Raw genomic sequence first — 17,741 nt, forward strand, 5'->3', positions numbered from 1 at the left:
GGCAGGGCACATACAAGTATCAACCAATGAATGCATAAATAAGTAGAGCAACAAATCAGTATTTCTCTTCTAATATCAATTAAAAAAGAAAAAGAAAAGAAAAGCAGAGCCTACAGAGGAAGGCTTCCTGGTGGACTTCTTGAACCAACCCCTTTTTTCTTGCATGGTGTTTCTGTCATTAGCCATCAAGAGCCCAGGCTGACTGGCTTGTTTATACATCGGTCACCTGTAAGTTTGGTCAGCACAGGTCAGTCCCTGGAACCTAGAAAGCCTGGCAGCATGGGGGGCACCTACCTGGATGCTGCACCAAGAAGCCCCTTCTCTGGCCCAAAAGTCGACTCTAACCCAGCGGCTCTGCTAATGCTGCTGGGGACCAACCAGAGCAGGACCCGGCACCAAATCAAGCTCCAAGCAGCAAGTTCTTACCGCCTCCCAAATGGGACCTGAAGGGCACATTGTCAAAGCACATTTTTACCCAGAACCCAATGTAGTTAAAAAATGGGTGAGAAGCAGATCAGAGACCTCTGGGAGGAACCGGGAACCAGAGGTGGAAGTACCTCCATACAATCCATTCACACCCAACCTGAGCAAGCTGTTCTCACAAGGCTGGTGACGAGACCTGGTAGGGTGGGAAGGCACCCAGCCAAAGATGCCCGGGTCTCATTTGTTCACCCCTCTGCAGCGAATGCTTCGAGCAGGGAAGGCCCTCACTCACCGCTGTAGGGAGCCTCCTGGGCGCCCCAGGCAGACCCAGTGGCCTTCCCTGCCCCTCGCCACCCTGTGGTACGTGGCTGACCTGCCTCAGCTGGTGTACCAGGGTCACCAGGAGAGTTCTGTCAGCTCTCGAGGTTCACCAGGACCTATGGAATCAGAACTAGGGGGGCGGGGAAGGATGCTGTGCAGACATGTATGTGTACGGGGCAGAGATGGCCCGGCTCAAACTCAGGAAAATCAGGCCCAAGGGGACCACCAGACCCCCGCACCCCACAGCCTCCAATGTCCTGGGGTTCAATAGTCCTAGTCCCACTTTTCTAGCAGACACAGCTTCTGTTTATACACATACCACCTGGGGGTGGGAAGAAGCATATGAGTGGCTCCAAAGTTGGGTCCCTTCCCACTCCCACAGGTGACCTGCATTCCCAGGGAAGGGGGCTCACGGCATCAGACTATGCTGCTGCTGTGACGACTTAGAGTCTGACCGAAAGTAAAGTGTGAAAGGCACCAGCCTGCAACAGACCACAGGGTTCATGCCTCAGTGGCACCACGTCCAGGATGTGAAGCAAGGGACTTCGCTTGTGTAAGCGAAGTAAAATGGCTTAACAACAGAGTCTACCTACCTTGGAAGGCAAGAAGGAGGTTAAAAAAGCAAACTTGTAGGAGACTTCCGCCAAGATGGAGGCGTAGGTAAAAATACTCTGCCTTCTCTCACAACCAAGTTTAAAAACAACAAAGTTTTAGCAACAAAAACACAGCCAAACCACAGAAAATTGAACTATATGGAAGTCTAACAACAAAGAACCCTTCAGCCAAACCGGTAAGAGGGGCAGAGCCAGCAGCAGAGCGGGGTTGGGCAGGAAAGATCTACCAGACCGACCAGGCGTGGGACCCAGGCGGGCAGGCAGTGGGCGGATCCCAGGTGTGGAAAAGCAGGTGGACCCACTGAGGGCTGACCACAGTCACACATTCACACGCGGATAAGCCTCGAAGGAGCAAGCAGTGAGACTGAGACACACCTCACAGGCCCCAGCAGCAGGAAGCAGCAGAGGGGACCGCCATTGTCCCTCTCTGACCACGCCCCCCACATACAGTGTCAGAAATCAGCAACCTGGGTAGCCCCACCCTGGTGAACACCTAAGGCTCTGCTCCTCATACTTAAAGGGCGCAAACAAAGCAAAACAATATGGCTCAAGAAGAACAGCTCAGGGACTTCCGCCAAGATGGAGGCACAGGTGGATATACTGTGCCTTCTCACACAACCAAGTTTAGAGACAACTAAATATTAGCAACAGAAAACACAGCCAGAACACAGAAAATCGAACTTTTCAGAAGTCTGTTAACAAATTCTTCGGCCTGACCGGTAAGGGGCGAAACCAGCAGCAGGTGGAGCCGGGTTGCACAGGAAAACTCGGTCAGACGGACTCAGGCGCGGAATCCAGACGCAGGGTTGGACCTACTGAGCGACAGACAGAGCGGGCGACCAAGTGAGCAACCGCGGGGAAACAGCGAGGGAGCAGAGCTGCGGGTTGACTGTGGTCGTGCATTTGTGCACGGATAGACAAGTGAGGGAGTGGGCGATTGGACCGTGACCCAGCGGGTCCTCACAGCAAGCAGTAGGGGAGGGTGCCGCCATTTCCCTGCTCTGACCCCACCTCCACATACAGCATCATAACCCAGCGACTCTGAGTGGCCCAGCCCTGGTGAACCACCTAAGCCTCTGCTCCTCACCCAGCTGCGAGAAACCGCAGAGGGGGCCACCATTTTCCCGCTCTGACCACGCCCCCACATACAGCGTCACAACCTAGCGACCTGGGAGTCCAAGGCACCACTCCTCACACTTAAAGTGCCAGAACAGACCAAAAATGGCTCAAGAAGATCTCAAAGCCCCAGAGCCTATAAATCTAGGTGATGAAGAAATAGCAAAACTCTCAGACGCACAGTTTAAAACACTGGTCATCAGGATCCTCACAGAACTGGTTGATTATACTGACAAATAGACAAATATATGAAGGCGAAACTAATTGAAATGAATGGAATTGCACAGGACACCAACAGCAATGAAAAGGAAACTGGGACTCAAATCAATGGAGTGGACCAGAAGAAAGCAAATAATGGCCAAACAGAAAAGAGTCAAGAAGTAAGAATTCAAAGAAATGAGGAGAGTCTTAGGAACCTCCAGGACATCTTTAAACGCTCCAACATCCAAATTATAGGGGTACCAGAAGGGGGAAAGGCACAGCCACCAGTGGAAAACTTATTTGAACAAATAATAAAGGAGAATTTCCCCAATCTGGCAAAGGAAATAGACTTCCAGGAAATCCAGGAAGCTCAGAGAGTACCAAAGAAGTTGGACCCAAGAAGGAACACACCAAGGCACATCATCATTACATTAGCCAAAATTAAAATGAAGGAGAGAATCCTAGAAGCAGCAAGAGCTAAGGGGACAGTCACCTACAAAGGAGTCCCCATCAGACTGTCAGTGGATTTCTCAAAAGAGACCTTACAGGCCAGAAGGGGCTGGAAAGAGGTATTCCAAGTCATGAAATCCAAAGACCTACAACCAAGATTGCTCTATCCAGCAAAACTTTCATTTAGAATGGAAGGACAGATAAGGTGCTTCTCAGATAAGAACAAATTCAAGGAGTTCATCATCACCAAGCCCTTATTATATGAAATGTTAAAGGGACTTATCGAAGAAAAAGAAGTTAAAGAAACATGAACAGTGAAAGGACAACAAACTCACAGTTATTAACAACCACACGTAAAACAAAAGCAAACTAAAAGGACAGCTAGATCAGGAGTGGAAACATAGAAATGAAGATCTCAAGGAGGGTTAGCAACAGGGGAGTGGGAGGAGGAGAAGGGGGGAAGAAGGAACAGAAAATAAGTAGCATAGACAGTAGATAGAAAATAGATGGGGGGGGCAAGAATAGTATGGGAAATATAGAATCTAAAGGACTTGAGACACATGGTCATAAACTAAAGGGGGGGTAATGGTGGGGACGGGGAGGTAGGGTGGAGGGGAATGAAGGGGGGGAATAGAACAACTTGTAACAGCATAATCAATAAAAAAAATTTAAAAGGTGCAAAAAAAAAAAAAAAAAAGAAAGAAAGAAAGAGAGAAAAGAGAAAAGCAGAGCCTGCCCTGGTAGCTTATTTGGTTAGAGTGTCATCCTGATATGCCAAGGTTGTGGGTTCGATCCCTGGGCAGGGCACATACAAGTATCAACCAATGAATGCATAAATAAGTAGAGCAACAAATCAGTATTTCTCTTCTAATATCAATTAAAAAAGAAAAAGAAAAGAAAAGCAGAGCCTACAGAGGAAGGCTTCCTGGTGGACTTCTTGAACCAACCCCTTTTTTCTTGCATGGTGTTTCTGTCATTAGCCATCAAGAGCCCAGGCTGACTGGCTTGTTTATACATCGGTCACCTGTAAGTTTGGTCAGCACAGGTCAGTCCCTGGAACCTAGAAAGCCTGGCAGCATGGGGGGCACCTACCTGGATGCTGCACCAAGAAGCCCCTTCTCTGGCCCAAAAGTCGACTCTAACCCAGCGGCTCTGCTAATGCTGCTGGGGACCAACCAGAGCAGGACCCGGCACCAAATCAAGCTCCAAGCAGCAAGTTCTTACCGCCTCCCAAATGGGACCTGAAGGGCACATTGTCAAAGCACATTTTTACCCAGAACCCAATGTAGTTAAAAAATGGGTGAGAAGCAGATCAGAGACCTCTGGGAGGAACCGGGAACCAGAGGTGGAAGTACCTCCATACAATCCATTCACACCCAACCTGAGCAAGCTGTTCTCACAAGGCTGGTGACGAGACCTGGTAGGGTGGGAAGGCACCCAGCCAAAGATGCCCGGGTCTCATTTGTTCACCCCTCTGCAGCGAATGCTTCGAGCAGGGAAGGCCCTCACTCACCGCTGTAGGGAGCCTCCTGGGCGCCCCAGGCAGACCCAGTGGCCTTCCCTGCCCCTCGCCACCCTGTGGTACGTGGCTGACCTGCCTCAGCTGGTGTACCAGGGTCACCAGGAGAGTTCTGTCAGCTCTCGAGGTTCACCAGGACCTATGGAATCAGAACTAGGGGGCGGGGAAGGATGCTGTGCAGACATGTATGTGTACGGGGCAGAGATGGCCCGGCTCAAACTCAGGAAAATCAGGCCCAAGGGGACCACCAGACCCCCGCACCCCACAGCCTCCAATGTCCTGGGGTTCAATAGTCCTAGTCCCACTTTTCTAGCAGACACAGCTTCTGTTTATACACATACCACCTGGGGTGGGAAGAAGCATATGAGTGGCTCCAAAGTTGGGTCCCTTCCCACTCCCACAGGTGACCTGCATTCCCAGGGAAGGGGGCTCACGGCATCAGACTATGCTGCTGCTGTGACGACTTAGAGTCTGACCGAAAGTAAAGTGTGAAAGGCACCAGCCTGCAACAGACCACAGGGTTCATGCCTCAGTGGCACCACGTCCAGGATGTGAAGCAAGGGACTTCGCTTGTGTAAGCGAAGTAAAATGGCTTAACAACAGAGTCTACCTACCTTGGAAGGCAAGAAGGAGGTTAAAAAAGCAAACTTGTAGGAGACTTCCGCCAAGATGGAGGCGTAGGTAAAAATACTCTGCCTTCTCTCACAACCAAGTTTAAAAACAACAAAGTTTTAGCAACAAAAACACAGCCAAACCACAGAAAATTGAACTATATGGAAGTCTAACAACAAAGAACCCTTCAGCCAAACCGGTAAGAGGGGCAGAGCCAGCAGCAGAGCGGGGTTGGGCAGGAAAGATCTACCAGACCGACCAGGCGTGGGACCCAGGCGGGCAGGCAGTGGGCGGATCCCAGGTGTGGAAAAGCAGGTGGACCCACTGAGGGCTGACCACAGTCACACATTCACACGCGGATAAGCCTCGAAGGAGCAAGCAGTGAGACTGAGACACACCTCACAGGCCCCAGCAGCAGGAAGCAGCAGAGGGGACCGCCATTGTCCCTCTCTGACCACGCCCCCCACATACAGTGTCAGAAATCAGCAACCTGGGTAGCCCCACCCTGGTGAACACCTAAGGCTCTGCTCCTCATACTTAAAGGGCGCAAACAAAGCAAAACAATATGGCTCAAGAAGAACAGCTCAGGGACTTCCGCCAAGATGGAGGCACAGGTGGATATACTGTGCCTTCTCACACAACCAAGTTTAGAGACAACTAAATATTAGCAACAGAAAACACAGCCAGAACACAGAAAATCGAACTTTTCAGAAGTCTGTTAACAAATTCTTCGGCCTGACCGGTAAGGGGCGAAACCAGCAGCAGGTGGAGCCGGGTTGCACAGGAAAACTCGGTCAGACGGACTCAGGCGCGGAATCCAGACGCAGGGTTGGACCTACTGAGCGACAGACAGAGCGGGCGACCAAGTGAGCAACCGCGGGGAAACAGCGAGGGAGCAGAGCTGCGGGTTGACTGTGGTCGTGCATTTGTGCACGGATAGACAAGTGAGGGAGTGGGCGATTGGACCGTGACCCAGCGGGTCCTCACAGCAAGCAGTAGGGAGGGCGCCGCCATTTCCCTGCTCTGACCCCACCTCCACATACAGCATCATAACCCAGCGACTCTGAGTGGCCCAGCCCTGGTGAACCACCTAAGCCTCTGCTCCTCACCCAGCTGCGAGAAACCGCAGAGGGGGCCACCATTTTCCCGCTCTGACCACGCCCCCACATACAGCGTCACAACCTAGCGACCTGGGAGTCCAAGGCACCACTCCTCACACTTAAAGTGCCAGAACAGACCAAAAATGGCTCAAGAAGATCTCAAAGCCCCAGAGCCTATAAATCTAGGTGATGAAGAAATAGCAAAACTCTCAGACGCACAGTTTAAAACACTGGTCATCAGGATCCTCACAGAACTGGTTGATTATACTGACAAATAGACAAATATATGAAGGCGAAACTAATTGAAATGAATGGAATTGCACAGGACACCAACAGCAATGAAAAGGAAACTGGGACTCAAATCAATGGAGTGGACCAGAAGAAAGCAAATAATGGCCAAACAGAAAAGAGTCAAGAAGTAAGAATTCAAAGAAATGAGGAGAGTCTTAGGAACCTCCAGGACATCTTTAAACGCTCCAACATCCAAATTATAGGGGTACCAGAAGGGGGAAAGGCACAGCCACCAGTGGAAAACTTATTTGAACAAATAATAAAGGAGAATTTCCCCAATCTGGCAAAGGAAATAGACTTCCAGGAAATCCAGGAAGCTCAGAGAGTACCAAAGAAGTTGGACCCAAGAAGGAACACACCAAGGCACATCATCATTACATTAGCCAAAATTAAAATGAAGGAGAGAATCCTAGAAGCAGCAAGAGCTAAGGGGACAGTCACCTACAAAGGAGTCCCCATCAGACTGTCAGTGGATTTCTCAAAAGAGACCTTACAGGCCAGAAGGGGCTGGAAAGAGGTATTCCAAGTCATGAAATCCAAAGACCTACAACCAAGATTGCTCTATCCAGCAAAACTTTCATTTAGAATGGAAGGACAGATAAGGTGCTTCTCAGATAAGAACAAATTCAAGGAGTTCATCATCACCAAGCCCTTATTATATGAAATGTTAAAGGGACTTATCGAAGAAAAAGAAGTTAAAGAAACATGAACAGTGAAAGGACAACAAACTCACAGTTATTAACAACCACACGTAAAACAAAAGCAAACTAAAAGGACAGCTAGATCAGGAGTGGAAACATAGAAATGAAGATCTCAAGGAGGGTTAGCAACAGGGGAGTGGGAGGAGGAGAAGGGGGGAAGAAGGTACAGAAAATAAGTAGCATAGACAGTAGATAGAAAATAGATGGGGGGGGCAAGAATAGTATGGGAAATATAGAATCTAAAGGACTTGAGACACATGGTCATAAACTAAAGGGGGGGTAATGGTGGGGACGGGGAGGTAGGGTGGAGGGGAATGAAGGGGGGGAATAGAACAACTTGTAACAGCATAATCAATAAAAAAATTTAAAAGGTGCAAAAAAAAAAAAAAAAGAAAGAAAGAAAGAGAGAAAAGAGAAAAGCAGAGCCTGCCCTGGTAGCTTATTTGGTTAGAGTGTCATCCTGACATGCCAAGGTTGTGGGTTCGATCCCTGGGCAGGGCACATACAAGTATCAACCAATGAATGCATAAATAAGTAGAGCAACAAATCAGTATTTCTCTTCTAATATCAATTAAAAAAGAAAAAGAAAAGAAAAGCAGAGCCTACAGAGGAAGGCTTCCTGGTGGACTTCTTGAACCAACCCCTTTTTTCTTGCATGGTGTTTCTGTCATTAGCCATCAAGAGCCCAGGCTGACTGGCTTGTTTATACATCGGTCACCTGTAAGTTTGGTCAGCACAGGTCAGTCCCTGGAACCTAGAAAGCCTGGCAGCATGGGGGGCACCTACCTGGATGCTGCACCAAGAAGCCCCTTCTCTGGCCCAAAAGTCGACTCTAACCCAGCGGCTCTGCTAATGCTGCTGGGGACCAACCAGAGCAGGACCCGGCACCAAATCAAGCTCCAAGCAGCAAGTTCTTACCGCCTCCCAAATGGGACCTGAAGGGCACATTGTCAAAGCACATTTTTACCCAGAACCCAATGTAGTTAAAAAATGGGTGAGAAGCAGATCAGAGACCTCTGGGAGGAACCGGGAACCAGAGGTGGAAGTACCTCCATACAATCCATTCACACCCAACCTGAGCAAGCTGTTCTCACAAGGCTGGTGACGAGACCTGGTAGGGTGGGAAGGCACCCAGCCAAAGATGCCCGGGTCTCATTTGTTCACCCCTCTGCAGCGAATGCTTCGAGCAGGGAAGGCCCTCACTCACCGCTGTAGGGAGCCTCCTGGGCGCCCCAGGCAGACCCAGTGGCCTTCCCTGCCCCTCGCCACCCTGTGGTACGTGGCTGACCTGCCTCAGCTGGTGTACCAGGGTCACCAGGAGAGTTCTGTCAGCTCTCGAGGTTCACCAGGACCTATGGAATCAGAACTAGGGGGGCGGGGAAGGATGCTGTGCAGACATGTATGTGTACGGGGCAGAGATGGCCCGGCTCAAACTCAGGAAAATCAGGCCCAAGGGGACCACCAGACCCCCGCACCCCACAGCCTCCAATGTCCTGGGGTTCAATAGTCCTAGTCCCACTTTTCTAGCAGACACAGCTTCTGTTTATACACATACCACCTGGGGTGGGAAGAAGCATATGAGTGGCTCCAAAGTTGGGTCCCTTCCCACTCCCACAGGTGACCTGCATTCCCAGGGAAGGGGGCTCACGGCATCAGACTATGCTGCTGCTGTGACGACTTAGAGTCTGACCGAAAGTAAAGTGTGAAAGGCACCAGCCTGCAACAGACCACAGGGTTCATGCCTCAGTGGCACCACGTCCAGGATGTGAAGCAAGGGACTTCGCTTGTGTAAGCGAAGTAAAATGGCTTAACAACAGAGTCTACCTACCTTGGAAGGCAAGAAGGAGGTTAAAAAAGCAAACTTGTAGGAGACTTCCGCCAAGATGGAGGCGTAGGTAAAAATACTCTGCCTTCTCTCACAACCAAGTTTAAAAACAACAAAGTTTTAGCAACAAAAACACAGCCAAACCACAGAAAATTGAACTATATGGAAGTCTAACAACAAAGAACCCTTCAGCCAAACCGGTAAGAGGGGCAGAGCCAGCAGCAGAGCGGGGTTGGGCAGGAAAGATCTACCAGACCGACCAGGCGTGGGACCCAGGCGGGCAGGCAGTGGGCGGATCCCAGGTGTGGAAAAGCAGGTGGACCCACTGAGGGCTGACCACAGTCACACATTCACACGCGGATAAGCCTCGAAGGAGCAAGCAGTGAGACTGAGACACACCTCACAGGCCCCAGCAGCAGGAAGCAGCAGAGGGGACCGCCATTGTCCCTCTCTGACCACGCCCCCCACATACAGTGTCAGAAATCAGCAACCTGGGTAGCCCCACCCTGGTGAACACCTAAGGCTCTGCTCCTCATACTTAAAGGGCGCAAACAAAGCAAAACAATATGGCTCAAGAAGAACAGCTCAGGGACTTCCGCCAAGATGGAGGCACAGGTGGATATACTGTGCCTTCTCACACAACCAAGTTTAGAGACAACTAAATATTAGCAACAGAAAACACAGCCAGAACACAGAAAATCGAACTTTTCAGAAGTCTGTTAACAAATTCTTCGGCCTGACCGGTAAGGGGCGAAACCAGCAGCAGGTGGAGCCGGGTTGCACAGGAAAACTCGGTCAGACGGACTCAGGCGCGGAATCCAGACGCAGGGTTGGACCTACTGAGCGACAGACAGAGCGGGCGACCAAGTGAGCAACCGCGGGGAAACAGCGAGGGAGCAGAGCTGCGGGTTGACTGTGGTCGTGCATTTGTGCACGGATAGACAAGTGAGGGAGTGGGCGATTGGACCGTGACCCAGCGGGTCCTCACAGCAAGCAGTAGGGAGGGTGCCGCCATTTCCCTGCTCTGACCCCACCTCCACATACAGCATCATAACCCAGCGACTCTGAGTGGCCCAGCCCTGGTGAACCACCTAAGCCTCTGCTCCTCACCCAGCTGCGAGAAACCGCAGAGGGGGCCACCATTTTCCCGCTCTGACCACGCCCCCACATACAGCGTCACAACCTAGCGACCTGGGAGTCCAAGGCACCACTCCTCACACTTAAAGTGCCAGAACAGACCAAAAATGGCTCAAGAAGATCTCAAAGCCCCAGAGCCTATAAATCTAGGTGATGAAGAAATAGCAAAACTCTCAGACGCACAGTTTAAAACACTGGTCATCAGGATCCTCACAGAACTGGTTGATTATACTGACAAATAGACAAATATATGAAGGCGAAACTAATTGAAATGAATGGAATTGCACAGGACACCAACAGCAATGAAAAGGAAACTGGGACTCAAATCAATGGAGTGGACCAGAAGAAAGCAAATAATGGCCAAACAGAAAAGAGTCAAGAAGTAAGAATTCAAAGAAATGAGGAGAGTCTTAGGAACCTCCAGGACATCTTTAAACGCTCCAACATCCAAATTATAGGGGTACCAGAAGGGGGAAAGGCACAGCCACCAGTGGAAAACTTATTTGAACAAATAATAAAGGAGAATTTCCCCAATCTGGCAAAGGAAATAGACTTCCAGGAAATCCAGGAAGCTCAGAGAGTACCAAAGAAGTTGGACCCAAGAAGGAACACACCAAGGCACATCATCATTACATTAGCCAAAATTAAAATGAAGGAGAGAATCCTAGAAGCAGCAAGAGCTAAGGGGACAGTCACCTACAAAGGAGTCCCCATCAGACTGTCAGTGGATTTCTCAAAAGAGACCTTACAGGCCAGAAGGGGCTGGAAAGAGGTATTCCAAGTCATGAAATCCAAAGACCTACAACCAAGATTGCTCTATCCAGCAAAACTTTCATTTAGAATGGAAGGACAGATAAAGTGCTTCTCAGATAAGATCAAATTCAAGGAGTTCATCATCACCAAGCCCTTATTATATGAAATGTTAAAGGGACTTATCGAAGAAAAAGAAGTTAAAGAAGGACAACAAACTCACAGTTATTAACAACCACACGTAAAACAAAAGCAAACTAAAGGACAGCTAGATCAGGAGTGGAAACATAGAAATGAAGATCTCAAGGAGGGTTAGCAACAGGGGAGTGGGAGGAGGAGAAGGGGGGAGAAGGTACAGAAAATAAGTAGCATAGATAGTAGATAGAAAATAGATGGGGGGGGGGCAAGAATAGCATGGGAAATATAGAATCCAAAGAACTTGAGATACATGGTCATAAACTAAAGGGGGGGTAATGGTGGGGACGGGGGGGTAGGGTAGAGGGGAATGAAGGGGGGAATAGAACAACTGTAACAGCATAATCAATAAAAAAAATTAAAAAAAAAAAAAAAAAAAAAAAAAAGAACAGCTCAAAGCCCCAGAGCCAATAACTCTAAGGGATGAAGAAATAGCCAAACTCTCAGATGCACATAACACTGGTCATCAGGATGCTCACAGAACTGGTTGATTTTAGCCACAAATTAGAGGAACATATGAAGGCTAAACTAATTGAAATTAAGGGAAATGCACAGGAAACCAATAGTGATGGAAAGGAATCTGGGACGCAGATCAATGGAGTGGACCAGAACGAAGGAAAAAAATGACCAAACAGAAAAATATGAAGAAACAAGAACTCAAAAAAATGAGGAGAGGCTTAGGAACCTCCAGGACATCTTTAACCACTCCAACATCCGAATTATAGGGATAGCAGAAGGGGAAGAGGAACAGCCACCAGTGGAAAATTTATTTGAACAAATAATTAACGAGAAATTCCCCAATCTGGCAAAGGAAATAGACTTCCAGGAAATCCAGGAAGCTCAGAGAGTCCCAAAGAAGTTGGACCCAAGAAGGAACACACCACGGCACATCATAATTACATTAGCCAAAATTAAAATGAAGGAGAGAATTCTAGAAGCAGTCAGAGATAAGGGGACAGTCACCTACAAAGGAGTTCCCATCAGACTGTCAGCTGATTTCTCAAAAGAGACCTTGCGGGCAAAAAGGGGCTGGAAAGAAGTATTCCAAGTCATGAAAGACAAGGACCTACAGCCAAGATTGCTCTACCCAGCAAAGCTTTCATTTAGAATGGAAGGGCAGAAAAAGTGCTTCTCAGATAAGATCAAATTCAAGGAGTTCATCATCACCAAGCCCTTACATATGAAATGTTAAAGGGACTTATCTAAGAAAAAGAAGATAAAAAATATGAACAGTGAAAGAACAGCAAACTCACAGTGATTAACAACCACACCTAAAACAAAAGCAAACTAAAAGGACAGCTAGATCAGGAGCAGAACCATAGAAATAAAGATCACATGGAGGTTTAGCAACAGGGGAGTGGGAGAAGGAGAAGGGGAGAGAAGGAGGTACAGAAAATAAGTAGTGTAGATGGTAGGTAGAAAATAGATGGGGGGAGGGCAAGAATAGTAGGGGAAATATAGAATCTAAAGAACTTGAGACATGTGGTCATAAACTAAAGGGGGGGAATGGTGGTGAAGGGGGTGCAGGGTGGAGGGGAATGAAAGGGGGGAAATAGAACAACTGTAATGGCATAATCAATAAAATATATATTAAAAAAAGCAAACCTGTAAACACAGACACAGAATAAGAAGAAAATAATCATTGGTTCTCCTCTCCCACGTCCAGAGAGATCTGGGTGCAGGAACACACATAGATGCCTCTCTGCATCTCCAAGGATCAGACTCACTATCAAATAATTGCGTATCAGAGAACAATTACTACAGGAAAATTAAACCCTTGAAACTCTTACCTGCAATGGTCAAAAGGTAAACGACGAAAATTTGTTTGTGGGATATCTGTTTAAAACAAAAATAAGAGACAGAAAATTGTTTTTGTAAAAAATTTCATGTATGTATTGCTACCAACAATTCAATTACATTTTAAGAAAAAGTTCATGTGCCCTGGCTGGTGTGGCTCAGTGGACTGAGTGCTGGCCTGTGAACCTAAAAGTCACCAGTTCGATTCCCAGCCAGGGCACATATCTGGGTTGTGGGCCAGGCCCCCAGATGGGGGCCTGGGAGAGGCAATCGATCAATGTATTTCTTGCACACAGATGTTTCTCTCCCTCTCTTTCTCCATCCCTTCCCCTTCTCTAAAAATAAATAAATAACATCTTTAAGAAAATAACATTAACTCCATTGTACATCTCCATCAGAACAGATTCATCAGCCCAATGAATCTGGGTAACCAGACTTATTATCAATGAATAGTAATATTTTGAAAGGATTTTCTTTTTCTGAGCAGCGGATCACAACAGTGGACTTTAAAGAGTCAGTACACCATGATGTAAAGAGATGTGATGTCATCCAGGCTCCACTGTGCCATTTATGAGCACAGGCAGAGTAACTGTAACATAATTCTTAAGGACCCTCACCGGCCTCAACTTCAAGTCACCAGCTGCATTAGTCCCTAACAACAGAGTCGGCCCATCCTTTGAAGCGCTGAAGGCGGCATCAATTTCTCCTCTCTAGTTATGAAAATCCTAGATGGCACCTTTCCCCAATATAAGCCTGTTTCATCTACATCAAAAATCTTTTGTTTATGGTTGCTACCCTCATTATCTGAGCTAGACTTTCTGAATATTCTGCTGCAGCTTCTACATCAGCAATTGCTGCTTTACGTTGCACTTCTATGTCATGAAGATGGCTTCTTTCCTTAAATCTCATGAACCGCTACCTTCAAACTTTTCTTCTGTAGCCTCCTCACTCCTCCCAGCCTTCATAGCATTGAATAGAGTTAGGGCCTTGCTCTACATTAGGCTTTGGCTTAAGTAATGTTGTGGCTGGTTTGATCTTCTAGCCACACCACTGAAACTTTCTCCGTATCAGCGATAGGCTGTTTTGTTTTCATATAATTTGTGTTCATTGGAGTAGCACTTTTAATTTCCTTCAAGAACTTTTTGCTGCATTCACAACTTGGCTAACTGGTGCAAGAGGTCTACCTAGCTTTCAGCCCAGCTCTGCTTTCCACGTGCCTTTCTAATTTAATCATGTCTAGATTTTGACTTAAAGTGCAAGACTGGCAGCTCTTCCTTTCGCTTGAACTGTGCAGTTATTAATTGGCCTAATTTCAATATTATTGAATCTCAGGAAATAGGGAGGCCCAAGGAGAGGGAGAAAGATAGGGACTAGCCAACCAATGGAGTAGCCAGAATACACATTTATTGATTGTGTAGGCTGTTTTATCTGGGCATGGTTCATGATGCCTCAGAAAATTACAATAGTAGCATCAAAGACAACACACAGATCACCAAACAAATACAATAACGAAAAAGCCCAAAATGCTGTGAGAATTACTAGAATGTGACAGAGACACAAAGTGAGCAAATGCTGTTGGAAAAATCATGCCTAGGCTTGCTCAAAACACAACGTCTGCAAAGCACAATAAAGCAAAGCGCAATAAAGCAAAGTGCAACAAAATGAGGTATGCCTGCCTCTACTAACTTGATAGAAAAAAGAATGTTATTTTAACCTCCATTTAAAAAAATATCCAGAGCCCTGGCTAGTGTAGCTCAGTGGATTGAGCACGGGCCTGCGAACCAGACAATCACGGTTCGATTCCCAATCAGGGCACATACTGGGGTTGTAGGCCAGTTCCCTGCAGGCCAGTTCCCAGCAGGGGATGCACGAAAGGCAACTGTACATTGATGTTTCTCTCCCTCTCTCCTTCCCTTCCCCTCTAAAAATAAATAAATAAAATCTTAAAAAAAATAAAAATAAATAAAATAAAAAATAAAAAAATATCCAAGACTAAACATTTTCTCATATTTTTAGTCTACCTTTTCTTTTCTGAATTGTCTGTCCTCAGCCCATTTGTCTACTATAGTTTCCATGTTCTTGTTCATTGCTAATTTTTAAAATCTTTATTTATTGATTTTTAGAGAGAGAGAGGAAGGAGGGGAGACAGAGAGAGAAACAATGATTTGTTGATTCACTTATCTGTGCATTTATCGATCGATTCTTGTGTGTGCCCTGACTGGGAATCAAACCCACAACCTTGGCATAACAGGACCCAACTGAGCTCTCCAACCAGGGCTAACTGTTCATTTTTACAGGCTCGTTGCATAGTGAAGACATCATCCCTTAATTACACCCCACACATACCAAGGGGAACAAAAGAACTTCATGCCTTACCTGGTTTCTTGCCACCATAGAAGTGCGTGTACTCTGCACACGTAATGTACCTGAAAGAGACAGAGAGGATCTTACTTCCATGCCCTTTGTAAAGAGGGCAAAGTCTCCAGAAGTAATGAGTGACTGAATCATTTCACTCATTCAGCGAATGTGTATTAAACACCTACTATGTGACGATCACATAATGATAAACACAACAGGCATGCGATAGACAAACAAGTAATCAAATGCAAACAGTCTGGCTCTGATCTGGAAAAAATGAACTGAATTTAACAGAAGGCTTGATGACGAGCAGGAGCTTGCCATGTGAATACCTGGGGGATGGGCTCTCTGGGCAGAAGGACCAAGCAGACATGTCATATATAGAAGCCATGAGGCAGGAAAAGCTGTTGTGTTCCCCAAAAAGGGTGAAGTCACTGATAAACAGTGTGCATGGGGGCATGTGACAGGAGAGGAAGAGACACAAACGGTGGTCAGATCATGTGAGGACTCTGGATTTGCTGTAAGCTAATGGAAAGTTGGAGGGTTTGGAGCAGAGCCCTGATGTGATCTATGTAATGTAAGTCCTCACAGAATCACTCTGGCTGCTGCGTGTAGAGGAACAAGCAAGAGAGCAGATCTCTGGCCAGTGTGGCTCAGTGGATTGAGCATCAACCTGCAAACCAAAAGGTCGCAGGTTCAGTTCCCAGTCAGGATGCATGCTGGGTTGCAGGCCAATGTTTCTCTCCCTCTCTTTCTTTCTCCCTTCCCCTCTCTCTAAAAATAAAGAAAATCTTTTAAAAATAAAATAAGAGAGGGAGCAGAAATCCAATCAGGAGATGACTACAAAGGTCCAAGAAGGAGTTAACACTAACTCTGCTTAACCCTGGCTGGTGTGGCTCAGTGGATTGAGTGCCAGCCTGAGAACCAAAGGCTCGCCAGTTCAATCCCCAGTCAGGGCACATGTCTGGGTTGCAGGCCAGGCCTCCAGTAGGGGACTCGTGAGGGGCAACCATACAGTGATATTTCTCTCCCTCTCTTTCTCTTCTTTCCCTTGTCTAAAAAAAAATTAAAAACAAAAAACAACCTCTCCCTATGTGGGAGTTGGTAGGAGAGACAGTGGTCGGTCAGTCCCTGGAAGAGTCAACGGGACTTACTGATGGAGTGGAGGAGAAGGAGGCACCAACACTACTAACTCCCAGACTTCTGACCTAAGCAAAGTGAGACAGGGAAAACGGGGTGGGGGGTGAGCGGAAGAGTAGCTCAGGCACTGGAAAACAAGGGTTCCATCTGGGGCATATCAACTTTGAGATGTCTATTGGACTTCCGAGTGGAGATGTCAATTAGGCAGATGGCTATTGCAAACAGTCACCCACAGAGAATGTAAGCGGGAGCAGAGACCGGGGATGTCAACCTACAAGGTCTGGAAGATGCAGAGGAGGACCCAACAAAGAGAGAGGCCACTGAGGTAGATGGAAAATAAAGAGCATGTGGTGTCCCAAATACCAAAGAAAGGCTTCAGAAGGAGACGTGGTCGATTGTGTCCTATGCTATTGAGAAACCCAGTGAAATGAGGACTGAGAATTGAGGCCTGAGAATTGACCACTAGATTTAGTAACAAGGAAGTTACTGACAAGCGTAGTGTTGAGGGTCAAAAACCTCACTGAAGTGCTTTCAAGGGGCAGCAGAAAACAGCAAGTACACACAGGGCTTTCACCTTAGATACACTGTGGCAACTGAAGAGGGACATGGATGAGGTTGGATTTAAACTGATTCCGTAGCATCCGTGTAGCCTGATGGGCATACACCCTTGGAGAGACAGTAGATGCAGAAGTCTGAGAGGGACTAATTCACGAGCAGAGCTCGTGAGTGGACAGTGTGGCATAATCGAAGTCGAAGGGGCTGTGTCCAGGGGGCGTTGGAGCAGTGGGAAGGCCGCGCCCAGGTGACGGCACCTAATGGTCTATTAGGGCAAACGCCTCCAAAGGCGGGATTCCGGGAGATCTCGGCAGCTGTTGGGGGAATTACACCCCCCCCCACCCGGGGAGGACGGCGGAAGTTTCTGGGAGTAAGCGACTTCTGCGAGGGGCTCTGGGGCCCAGTTCTGAAAAATGGGAAGGGAGAACGGGCAGAGTGCGGGACAGGCGGGGACTGAGGCAGGGCGGGGCTCAAGCAGAGCCAGGAGTTCCTGGCTACGGCTCAACTTACATCTTGTCCTTCTGGTGCTGTCGCTTCCCCATGGCGGCAGAGGTGGCAGTGGCAGGACTAGTGAGCGCGGAAAATCTTCAACACAGAACCTGGACCAACGCGTCTCGGCCTAAACAAGTAGCTACT

General features: G+C 47.7%; 1 protein-coding gene across 5 annotated transcripts in view; it reads right to left on the reverse strand.

Annotated features, from left to right (window-relative positions):
• The window catches only part of PPIL2 (peptidylprolyl isomerase like 2), a 40,107-nt gene extending 22,366 nt beyond the window's left edge, over positions 1-17,741 (reverse strand). For all 5 annotated transcript variants that reach the window (XM_053664661.1, XM_053664664.1, XM_053664649.1 and 2 more), the window contains exons 1-3: positions 17,616-17,741; positions 15,429-15,478; positions 13,046-13,091 (exon numbers count right to left, since the gene is read on the reverse strand). In XM_053664661.1, coding sequence (XP_053520636.1) covers positions 13,046-13,091; positions 15,429-15,478; positions 17,616-17,647 — 128 coding nt within the window. In that variant the 5' untranslated portion in view covers positions 17,648-17,741. The remainder of the gene's footprint in view (positions 1-13,045; positions 13,092-15,428; positions 15,479-17,615) is intronic.

Source organism: Artibeus jamaicensis, unplaced genomic scaffold, assembly GCF_021234435.1.
Source record: "Artibeus jamaicensis isolate MK-2021 breed Jamaican fruit bat unplaced genomic scaffold, CSHL_Jam_final contig_1128, whole genome shotgun sequence".
NCBI lineage: Eukaryota > Metazoa > Chordata > Mammalia > Chiroptera > Phyllostomidae > Artibeus > Artibeus jamaicensis.